The 12,049-nt window shown below is 40.1% G+C and overlaps 1 protein-coding gene across 1 annotated transcript in view; it reads left to right on the top strand.

The window, feature by feature from the left end:
• The window catches only part of LOC139291045 (LIM and calponin homology domains-containing protein 1-like), an 80,827-nt gene that overhangs the window by 21,992 nt on the left and 46,786 nt on the right, over positions 1 to 12,049 (top strand). The window contains exon 2 of the mRNA XM_070912943.1: positions 9,580 to 9,650. Coding sequence (XP_070769044.1) covers positions 9,580 to 9,650 — 71 coding nt within the window. The remainder of the gene's footprint in view (positions 1 to 9,579; positions 9,651 to 12,049) is intronic.

Here is a 12,049-nt window from a genome sequence, read left to right as displayed (position 1 = left end):
GTAATTTGACCTTTGACCTTGTGTCTCATTGAAGCATATATTATATATATATATTATATATATGTAAGCAATATTGACGTTGAAGGGAGAAGCAAAAGCTTAGCCAAGTCTGGAAAACTTTTCGCACTCTTTTCTTTGGGTATTACGGTCGCAGAGTGTTTAGCTGAATATGACAGCTTCTGCATGTGTGGGTAACTGTTGACTGAAAAGAAAAATCTGCTTATACTGTTAGCTGGGAAAGAGGGGTCTTAATTTGAGGTTGAAAATGTTCTTTACAACATGGGTACATGTCAGAGAGAGCCATAGTGTAGAGCGGATACAATCACTGTTTTATATTCTGATTGTTTCAGTAATGTTAGCTTGAAACTAAATCCTCAAGTCAATTGACTTGGTTACGTTTAGGTTATAAACACTTAGATTACACTTAGAAGATTATTAATTGCAATTCTGACAAGAACAACACCGTTTTCCATTGATGACTTGCAAATGTCCAGAGGGTTTATTAAATAATGTAAACAGCACAAGACTTTAACATTGAGGTAACGTAATCGCAGCTGAAAACCCCTCTGCAAAGTGGTGTCATATTTTGCTGCATGATGAGCTGCATCTGTCGCCTTTTTAAATGGGGTTTTGCAACTAGCACTTTGATATGTGGGTTTCAAAGCAACATTTGACAGAACAGCTCAAAGGGATCACATCATCTGTGTCCAGATGCAGGTGTACTGGTGGCTATCACTGCAGAATAATGAATTGTGCCATGGGGAAAGGCTTTGAAAATCATGACAACACATCAAATATTAATTACATTTTCCAAAGTGGAACTATAGACCCACCTTAGTACTCGTGTTTGCAGTGTTTGTTTGAGTTTTTTATAGAATATTTTGTGTACAGTTGTTATTCTGTCTATCCTGTCTAGCCTATATTAACTTTCTATTTTTATATTTGCTCTCTGTGCTCAAATAGTGACATGTTTTTCAACCATTAAATAAAGGTTTGAGTTAGAGAATTCATCCACATAACGGACCAAACTTCCAGGTGGTCTCCAGATTCACAGTGTGAACACAAACAGATGGACAGTTATTCAGAGCTCTTGACAGACAGTGGGCCAGTCTCCAGAGACGAAGGTGTGACATTGAAAACAGCTCCTCCACAGGGAGATGTGTTCCTGCAGGCGGGTGTAGCTGACAGATCAGTAGTCCCTGGGGTGCTGTTATTTTCCTGTTTCTAATTTAGCATGTGAATAAACATGATTTTTAATTATTTCAAATGTTTGTGACTTTGCTGGTGAGTCTGCTTTGCTTATTGCGGTTGTATTTAAATGTTCACTTTGTCCACTTCTTCTGTTCTACATATTATATAATATGAATGTAATAGTGAAAAGGGAAAGGTCTAAACTTTGGGGTGCCTGTGGCATTTAAAATTTAGGCCGTTTACTGATGAAGTCTCTTATAGTGAAACTGTCCTGTAACTGGTTTAATCCCAGCACCTGTCTATCAGTCTGTCACCTACTTGGTGTCATATTGACGTGCCCTTTGGTAAAAAAAAAAACATAACTACCTGCCTTTTCTATAATGATTGAATACAGTATAAGCTGCTCCCAGTGAGTGTCAGCTGACAGCTACAGTCTAACATGTAAATATAGTGTAGCTTCTGATCAGATGAAACCAGTGCGTCTTGCTGAGTAGGAGCAATACATGAGTAATCAGGGGTTGTGTAAGGTTTCCCACGCCAGATGACTCTCACAGGATTCACCATGTGCCTGGGAACATTTGTGCTTTTCTGACTAAAATGAGAAAACAGTAGAAAGTGTGTGTGTGTTTTAAATACATGAAAAACGGTGAGTTTGATAAGGAGCTGAGCTGTTGCCCTGTTCACATTTCTCAAAAGGTGTCATAACATAGACCTCAGTATATTGTAAGCTGCCATAAAACTTGTTTACAGTATAAACCCAGTAGTGTTGACTTTAAATGTTGTTTCTACAAACAATGTAATGTTTCATAATCCCACACACTCCCATTTAACTGATCTGGCTCGGAGTGATTTTTCTCCACTCTGGAACAGCACACTTATTTATGTCTTCCTCTCCGCTTTATTGTGCTCTCCGTGGCTACAAATCAACATAATTCATTGCTGCTGCCCACGGCGAGTGGTTGGCACATGTGAATGGTAAACTTGTGGTAATCCAGTACAAAGGTCTTGCATAACATTCTGTCCCAACGCATAATTTTTCACATGTTGTCTTTCGGTCAGAAATGTACGTGATGATTTTGTATCTGAAAGCTTTTTAAATGAATGTTTGGTCCTTATTTCTGACAGACTGACACTTGTAATGTAAACATCTTGAAAGACCACATGTATGAAACATACTCATCTATCACAACAGATTGAGCCTAAATAGTCTGCTGTCGTCAAATCAGAAGCCGTGGTCCGTTTCTGAGATTGGACTGTTGTGGTCCAGTGCTGATTTCGCTGTATAATACCATGCCAATTATGCTCTATTAACTGTCATTACATGTGATGATCCCTGTTTCATAATACTCTCTTGTTCATTGTCTCTGGCCTGTGCAGAGACTTCGTCGCAGTTTCGGCTTGACTGAATTGATTTAAAACCTCTGCTGCTTCCTCAGAGCTGTCTGTCTCCACTCCCGCCAAAAAGAAAAACTGGGATGTTTACAGTCAGACTCTTGTAAACACATGCTGACATCAAATGTCTGAGCTGATGTGTTTGTTGGCGCGTGGGTGACTGAGTGAATGCTTTTCATGTGTGTGGCCCAATGAGGGTCCATGTCCATGAATCTTTGGTGATATTTCCTTAACAGACACAAACGCAGTCAGAGTTCATTTGTATTTGGCTCTAGACTGTGTCAATGTTCTTGTCTCCTCTCCCCTCCCTTACTACAGTAAATACTTGTCTGTATCTGCTGGCAGAGCAGTCTGACATGGTGAACGGTTGGATCTGCAACTGATTGTGGTGATCTGCCATGTGGGCTTTAGAAGCATGATCCAACATTAGCCCAAATCTTATAAAACCTCTGCCAATTCAGGGAAACCTCATGATGCACGCTAAAATTAGGCAACAAGGAAAAAGATATACAAGCTATTCTGTTTTCCAGGCCCACATTGGCCCCAGATGCCTTAAGCACCTCTGAAAGGGAGAGTTTGGAACAGCTTTTTTCTCACTTTTTTACAGTATAAATTGTGGCACATCCCTAATGATATGTGTTGTATTTAATCATATTTTATAGTACATCTATAATCTTTCTTGTCGCTCAATTGTGTTGCTCAAGACCACTTTAGCGAGATTGAAAATAACATATATATATATATATATATATATATATATATATATATATATATATATATATATATATATATATATATATATTTACAATGTAAAAAGTTGTGAAAAAATGGTCATCACAGAGCACAAGGCGGCTCCTTCAAATGCATTGTTTGGCACAACCAACAGTACAAAGCCCAAAGATTAATTAACTGAATTTTCAGAGACATAAATTAGACAAAATCCTCACATTTGAGAAGCTGGAACCAGAAACTGTTTGGAATTTTTGCTTAAAAAACAACTTCAACAATTAATCAGTCAAAGCATTGCCAGTTAACTTTCTGTGGATTGACTAATTTATTAACCAACTAATCATTCAACTCTAATTTTATGTGGCTTGACTTGACTGAAAGGACCATGGTGTCCCTGTTCCTCATGCCAACTGTTGCCTCAATACTAAATCTTCTGTTTTATGGAGAAAACAATTAAATATAAGAATCAGACTAGTTTAAATACTATGTCAGATCATCATCTCCCATGTCCCACCCCCCTGAGTCCACCCACAACATCCCAAAACACTGAGCACAGAGCACACAGGCCATAGTCACAACAGGGGATCCCTGCAGTGGTGGCAGTGGTGGCAGCTTGTGAAAAGGTCCAAATGATTGACTGCAGGCAGATACCACTCCTGACCTTTGGCTGAACTTGTTGAAGCTCCATGAGTTGAGGGGACCCCCAGCCAGAGGGCCCCCTTATATGAAGAGTCAGATGTTACCAATTTCAATACTGTTTGTGTTTTTTCATCAAATCCTATTTTTCCTGAAGCCTAAAGGCAAGATTTTTTATCTTTTTTTCTGACAATAAAAAAAACTTGGCGGTTGACTCAGTGTGTCTGTGCCAGAGCAGTGTTTTTGCTTTTTCATGAAACAGACGATTTAGGTTCTGCAATACTGAACAAATCGAGTGGTTTTATTGTTTAGTGTCTTGCTTGAAGAAGACACTAGACTACACAAATCATGCGTCAGCAGTATTGTTTGTTTCTATTCCCCCTGCTCAGGTCATAAAGTTGGTATTAGTTAATGGCCAGGTTGCACGCTGTTGTTTTTGTACTGTTAACCAGAAGCATTTACAGATTAAGCGTTCTCTCCAAATTGAATTAACAAGATTATTGGCTGAAGGCCAGAAGACGTGTTTTCAACTTGGACACATAGTGTTGTGATTCAGTCAAGATTATGCAACACACTTAAGACAACATCCTGTAAAGTAGAATTCTTTTGACTACAAAGCAGGCGTGTGACTATAAAGCAGGCATGAGGCTTCGGGAGCACATGTCTCTGTTTACGTTCACCAGCCCTTGAGCTAACAGCTGTCAACTCTTTAACAGGCTGATCACACTTCGCCTCAGGGCCTTGAAGTAAGTAGTGTTTTACTTCCCCAAGTCACGGAAACCAGCCTGTCTCAAACCTTAAATTATTGGTCGTTAATTTGGGACAGGTAGCCGTCCAGGGCCTCTGAGATTACTGCCGTGCTGCATTAGATCTGTTTTCATTGGATGGCCCTCAGGGTGGAGGGATTGCAGTAAGCTAGTTCAGACAGGGATATGCACTGCTACACAGTTGTGGACGTGATCGCTGTTTGACAGAAAACTCTTGATTTGGCTGTTGTGTTGACTAAATATGCACAGTACCAATTTTTCATCTGTATCCTGTTCTAAAAATTGTATTTTTCTTGGTGATATTATTTCAGTAAATTGTCTTTGGTTTGTGGTCCCCTCCTGACATGATTTGACTGTAGAGGAGTCTCCTCTCATCACACTGATGTTTCAACTCTCACAACATGAAAGCGATGTCTCTGGGAGTTTTCATGCTATAACTTTATTTCTATTCTATAATTCATCAAAGCAAAAAATAGTCACACACTGCTGCTCCCTCAGGGATTTGGCAAACGCGAAGTTCATTCATGCATTTCTAAACCAACAGAGACTTCCTTTCTCTGTGGATACCAAAGTGATAGTGATGGCCGCTTTGGATGTGAACCCATGAGCATGACTTCGGTCTGGACATGAAGGGTTTTCCAAGGGGAAGGAAGTGAAAAGGAGGAGAAAAAGCCAACCGGCATCGTTTGATTGTTTGTGAAACAATGCAGGCAACATTCCACCGAAAACAACAGAGGCGACACATTCCTCTTTTTAATTGAATTCCCTCGTATGACCCTGTGGTGGTTTGAAAACACTATTCAGTCCCAGAAGTTTCCAGCATTTTTAGGATGCATCTTTCCTATTGATGTGTTTGTTTGACTTTCCACTGAAAGTAAATGGTCTATAATTTTTTTTTAGCTACAGCATATATATGTGTTCTGTAAATCACTTGGAGACATTACTTCGATACAGCCAATTAAATCTTGCATGAAGAAGTAATGTCAGTTTTCTATCATAGCTTGGCTTTCCTGCTAAAGTGTCCTTGTTACAAACATGAACACACGTCTCGTCCTGCGCCTCGGCTTGTTGCACGAGCGACCAAACAAACATTCACGGGAACAAAGCAAACATTCACAGCTAACATCAGTTTGCACGCTAGATGGCTAATTAGATAGCATGTAAACGTACCTGCAAATGTCACTTCAGTCTCGTATATTCTGCAGTTGCAACACTATGACTAGTAATATTTTTTATAATCAGATGATCTGCTTTATGCGGTAGCTAAAGCATAGGCTATAGGGAGGGAAGGCAAGTGGTAGTAGTAAGTATAAAAGACACCTTTTTATAGGAGTAGCCCATAAGACGCCCCCCTTATCTTTCTTATCCTAATGTTCTATCTGATTATTTGGTTTTGTGACCAGAAAATAGTAATACATTAGTCTGGGTGGTCTTCTGTGGGTATTTTATTACTTCCTTCATTAGATCTGATGCTGATGGTGTTTTCTGATTCACTGTTTAATGGCACGTCAAATTACATTTATGTTTTTCTGTCCACCGTACCGTTAACCTACGATAAACAACACTCCCTTGCCACTTCAACTTTTATAGCAATGTTACTGTAGATGAAGCTTCCTGCTGTAACTCAGTAGGTGTTTTATTAGTCAGGAAGTTAATGCTCTCTACCAAGATACAAAGCCCACCAGCCAATCAGCCGCCTGATCATAAGGTAATAGTGAGTGCTGGAGAGTCTGGTCAAATTTTATTACAGTCTAGTTCGGCCAGGTATGGCATGTGTGTTACCCTTACACGCAACATTTGTTCATAGAAAACGTAGTTACTACTCTAACTAAGTGTTCCCTCTGGTCAGTCAGAATTTCATGTGCACTTCAGCTCAGGATGACACTTATGGGAGTAACAGATGTACATGAATCACTGTCCTTAGCAGCTCTGCAGTCACTGCCAAACTGAGCAGAACAAAATGAGAAAAACAGAATCCCTGCCATTTTCTACAGTTCAGACCCTGTCAGAAGAGAAATATGTAATTGATGTTAATGTGCGTGAACCCCAAAGGACAGAATATTAATTGACCTAACCTTTTTAAGACACTGGTTTCCATCTGGAGGTTTGGGCCCACCAGAGGCCCATGAAATTATTTTTGGGATTTATTGCGTATCAAATACATACACAGATTTTAATAAGTTTTGTCTTTTCTGTCCTTTATGACATTATGAATATGAGCAGTTTCTGTGTTTGCAGTTGAAACCTTGTACAATACTACATGTAGGGGAATTATGACCCTATCTACATGAGTACATTTTCCAGAGTTTTCACTTTAATAATAGTAATCGCAAGTGTCATTTCTGTCTGTCCTTTCCTGTTTTCCTGCACTTGCTAACCTCAAACAGTAGACAAATCTTTGTAAAGGTGGTGACACTGTAATCTCTCCATGTGAAGGTGGGTTGACACTATAATCTCCCGTGCTCTCATACTCATTGACAAGGTTAGTGAAGAGCTGACCTAGTTATAAGAGAGACTGTAACTCAAAGCACACAGGTTCAACCCCTGTAACAACCAGCACGTTTCCCTTTGTAAGGTAGAAACCAAAACCTGACCATATTTACTGTATGGTAAGGGACAGACGCTACATGTCAAAGCAGTAAAAGGTGATTCATCTTTAGCAAGCAGAGTACAAATATTCATGTGACACATTTATTGAGGAGCTCCTAAATCAAGGTCATCTACTCGGCTGCAGATTTTTTAAGCTGCAGATATAAAAGTATCTAGGTCACTGAATCTTAACTGTGATCAGACTATGAAATGTTACCATCTTATGAACAAAACCAGGGATGCTATTCTCTAATGCTCTAAACCTGGGGTTTCTATACGTTTAAAGTGAACACCTGGGGATGTTATTCCCTCGTGTACAAGACTACAGAATGTTATTGTGTAATGTTAGATCTTGAAATGTCATTTTTGTGTGTAGAACACTTTGTTTCACAAACTTTTTTTGGTGGCAGATCTGGAAAGAAGTTTTTCTGGCTAAGTAACTTGAAGCCCAGTGGAAAGGGCACAAGGTAAGAGAGGCGGAACATAATTACCACGTATCCTTCTGCTCTCTCTGTTAACATTAGGCAACATTATGTTGTCTGTTTTAACTACACCAGCTCTACTAGCCTTTAGATGTTAAAATAACAGTTTATAACAGACATTTTGGGAAATACACTACTTTTCTTTGTTGCCTAAAGTTCGATGAGAAGATTGATGCTACATCTGTACGGTATATATATGAAGCTTAACGTAGCTCATGAAGACTGTAAAACCACAAATTGTTGTTATTACAATTGTTTTTTTATATGGATTAAACAACCTGGTTTTATCATGTTAATTGGTGAGCTTTAGAGGTGCTGTTAGGCAGAATTTGTTACCCTCATTGTAGTTGGGTACCCTGCTGACCTTCAGAGGTCATGTATGCAGGAATAAATGGGGTAAAAAGAATAACTCAATGGTTTACTCTGCCCAATAATGTTTACTTCAACAAATAATACTATGTCCTCCTCCAGAGCAGGTCCACAAACTGTAAACATAGAAAGTGGCTTTTGTGGATCATGTGTTTGTACAGTGAGGCAGACATTTAGGCCTCCCTCATCACTTTTATGCTGTCAACACCAGGCACACAATGCCCTGTTCAAGTGCAGCCGCAGTAGGGAATAGTGGCAGTGAATAGCTAAATGTCAGCATACAGGGAATAGCTGTGCTACTTTCTTTTCTCTGTTTGTCTATCTTTATCTGCCCGTCTGTCTAACTCCAGAGCACCAAACATGATGCCTCACTGCGACCCCCAGCAGCAGAAATGAGGCCTACTGTCGGCCTACTGTCGGCCTACTCGCTGACATACAGCAGTCCATTTCTTTTGTAACACGTCCAGGCTCCCCGACGAGCCAAGAAGCTGACAGAAACACTCAGCTGGGCCAGACACTCTACATCCACTCTCTACACTTTTTTTCCACAGCTGTGCAAATAAATGTAAAAGAAAGTCTCAGGAAATCTAATCTTGTAATTGTTTTGGCTTCCAAACCAGCAGTCCAAAGGGCTCCCCCTTTTTGTTATGGCCAAATCCCTGCCAGTGTTTGTGAGAATAAATTGATTTTAAGTAGGTCTGGTCCTAAATGTCCTGCAACAGCAGATATTCTGGAGTGGGAGGCAATTATTTCACTGTTGGTGTTAATGTTTGCACTTGATGTTTGTGTGTGTTCATGTGGAACAAATGTATTTATGAGATGCCCTGTTCACTCGCATAAATAAAGGTGAAGGTTGAACTCCCGAAGTAGAAAACAAACAATTTGGATTCAACTGAACCTTACACATGTACATGTTTGCTGCTCCAGGGTTTTGTGCACTTAAATTACTTTCAACAAATAAGAAGTATTTTTATGTGTTGCACTATTTGAGCATGCATGCTCGATGATGCACTGTAGTCATGCAAATACATGCAAACAGGCAGCTTCTCCTCCTCAGAGGGTCTGAGCAACTATTACCCAATAAATCCCCTGTCACAACATATTAGCCTGCCAGAGCCATTTGGTCGGGATGATTGCGGCTTATGTCAAGCTTGTTAGTGTTTAGCACTGTTAACCAGAGAGGGACTTGATATACGGCCGGCAGCTCTTTGTGCACCTCTCCATACCATTCCCAGGATTTACTGTGAAGGAAAGACGTGAAAGGAGTGTTGATAAAGGTTGTTGGGCTTGTTTCTTTGTTTCCAAGTGGAGTTTGTATGTCTAAGCTTCAGATTCAGAGGCTGACTTGATTATTTGATGTTGTGTTTTTCTCTGAAGCCATCGTGTTATATTTTGCTAACTCACTCCTTTTGTTCTCTTTGTAGGCTGTGACAGGGAGATGCTTTGGTGACAAGGATTTCAGAGCAGGTTTGGAGAATGGGATACTGCTATGCGAGTAAGTTCTGACTAAATTTTCTTTTTTATCTGACAGTCTTTAATAATTAAATTATCCACTAGCTGTCTGTTAGGCTTTTATCTTTGTTGCTCTTCTCTTCCTGAAGAAAACTGTGCTTTCTTACTGTTGCCTAAGTGACTGAAATATTTGACTCTGTTTTTATTTTATATGAGGCACTGAGATGATATTGTGTTTCATAGTGTTTTAAAATGGGTGCAACAGTAAAGAAAGCTCCAGTCCCTAGAGTAGGAGTACAAGGGACAGAATCATAATGTTCACAAAAAGGTCAAGGGAGCGCTCACAAATTTTCTTTTATTACATTTACAGATACGGTCCATTTGAACACACTGCATCTGTTTGTTTCAGAATTATAGCTTCCTGACAGTTTATTAGAAAAAAAACCCAAACACCATTATGTCAGTCTAGAATAACCACATGTCCCTCAGAATTAATAGGAAGAACATTAGCAGTCAGACAGATTTGTTACAACACTGGTCCAGTGATCACAGAGACTGCCGTCCTGTTAAATTGTCCTCCAGTGTGACACTTGAACATTGGCTCATAATGAGTCGAGGTGCTAAAATGAGACTGAAAACACACACAGACACTTGCACTTTCCCTTGCTTTCACATTCCTTTCTGCCAAGTTCAGTTACACAAGCCCAATGTTTACACCATCTTTATTGTGAATACAGACATCACTTCCAATTTAACAGTCTCCCCACTGGTTTTGGAATTTCTGGAATATCAGGAAACATCTAGAGGTACAGGCCCTGAAGGTCAGGGCATATTGTGGCTTTACGAATATGTGATTCACACCATTAGGAAACATTATTAACACACTTTATCTCAGGGAGATGAATTTATGTAGATATGAAGAGACATCACTTAGCTGATGATCTCATCCAGACTGACAGATTCACAGTAAGCAAATGGCAACAGATGACTCAGGGACATTTAAACCGTATATTTAAAGAGTTCGCTGACACATTTGTCCAAGAATCACAAGTTTGATCATTAGAACTGCCAGTCTACAAACATTAAGGTTACTCAAGTGATTTCACCATCAACGTTACATCCCCTTTTCCTCACACTACGTAAGCATTTACTCAAGTAACTGGTATCCAAGCAGCAGAGGAGAGAGCAGGTCGGACTTCCTGTTTACAACTTGTTTTGAATCTCACTAATTCCACAAGCGAACCTCCAACCTCTTCCTTTTTTTTCCTGATAAACGAGGCGTCAGGAAATGTGTTTGTCCCTGTACACACTCATGAGATGATGTATTTATGTTGTTTGTACTGTGTTTGTTTTGATTGTGTCTGTGTTTTAAAGTTCAGGAAAGCACTCTCACTCTTTAGTCTGTCCCACTTCCTCTTAATGATGTAAGTTTGAACTTTGAGATTTTTCAGTGGACACAAATGGGCCACATATTCCTGCACATAACTGGCGAAAATCAGGTCTTTATGTTTGAATTATTTCCATCACAGGCTCAACAATAATGTAGGGAGAAATCCATCTTAGAGGAGATGATGAAATGGTTTTGGCGGGGGGGGGGGGGTTGCAGACTGCAACATTATTCTCATTCCAGGCAGGTTTTTAAGAGTGGAAGTATTGTCTTCACTGTGTCCATTGCTCACTCTCCCCTCCTACACATATTGCATGCAGCACTGAGAACACCCTTCTCTTGGGGTTGTTGGAAGTTATTCTGGGAAACATACAGTACAGAAGGAAATCTCTAACTGAAGTTGAAGTAGATGAGGCCGGCTGAGGGAAAGGGTTCAAGGTAAATTACAGCATTTCATCCCAAAATACCTGCTGGAATGCCATCAACATCACAGGACCGCTGATATCCCATACTGTAAGAGTATCCAAGGGTGGGTTTTTCCTTTTACGGGGCAGAATCATTACAGTGCTTCCTCTGATGAAAACGCACACAAAAGATGAAACTGGAGACAAACAGAAAGGGAGGGGCGAGACCTCTGAAACTGCTCGTTCATGACTGACAAGCTGCCTGATGTTGCAGGAATATACTGTAACTTGTTTTCCTGTGTGTGTGTGTGTGTGTGTGTGTGTGTGTGTGTGTGTGTGTGTGTGTGTGTGTGTGTGTGTGTGTGTGTGTGTTGAGCGATGACAGCAGGAGGACATACCTCTTCACGTGTGTAGGTCACTGTGATATGAACTTTACTGGAACTAGTTAACAGCTCCCGGGAGGTGGAAGGAGAAGCACTGATTCTCAACTCTGATTTAGGATCTGTCTTGCCATAAAACTTCCAGGCGCCACTGTGGGACCTTCAAAAATGTGTCTTTCTTGCTTTTCCACTCTGCTTGAGCTGGGATTGAATTTACTTTGTGTTGCATCATATGAAATATTCATCTCTACTTGTCATGAAGACACGTTTT

Source organism: Enoplosus armatus, chromosome 10 (genome assembly GCF_043641665.1).
Source record: "Enoplosus armatus isolate fEnoArm2 chromosome 10, fEnoArm2.hap1, whole genome shotgun sequence".
Lineage (NCBI taxonomy): Eukaryota > Metazoa > Chordata > Actinopteri > Centrarchiformes > Enoplosidae > Enoplosus > Enoplosus armatus.
Note: the sequence above shows the minus strand (reverse complement) of the source record. Positions and strands in the feature narration are given on the sequence as shown.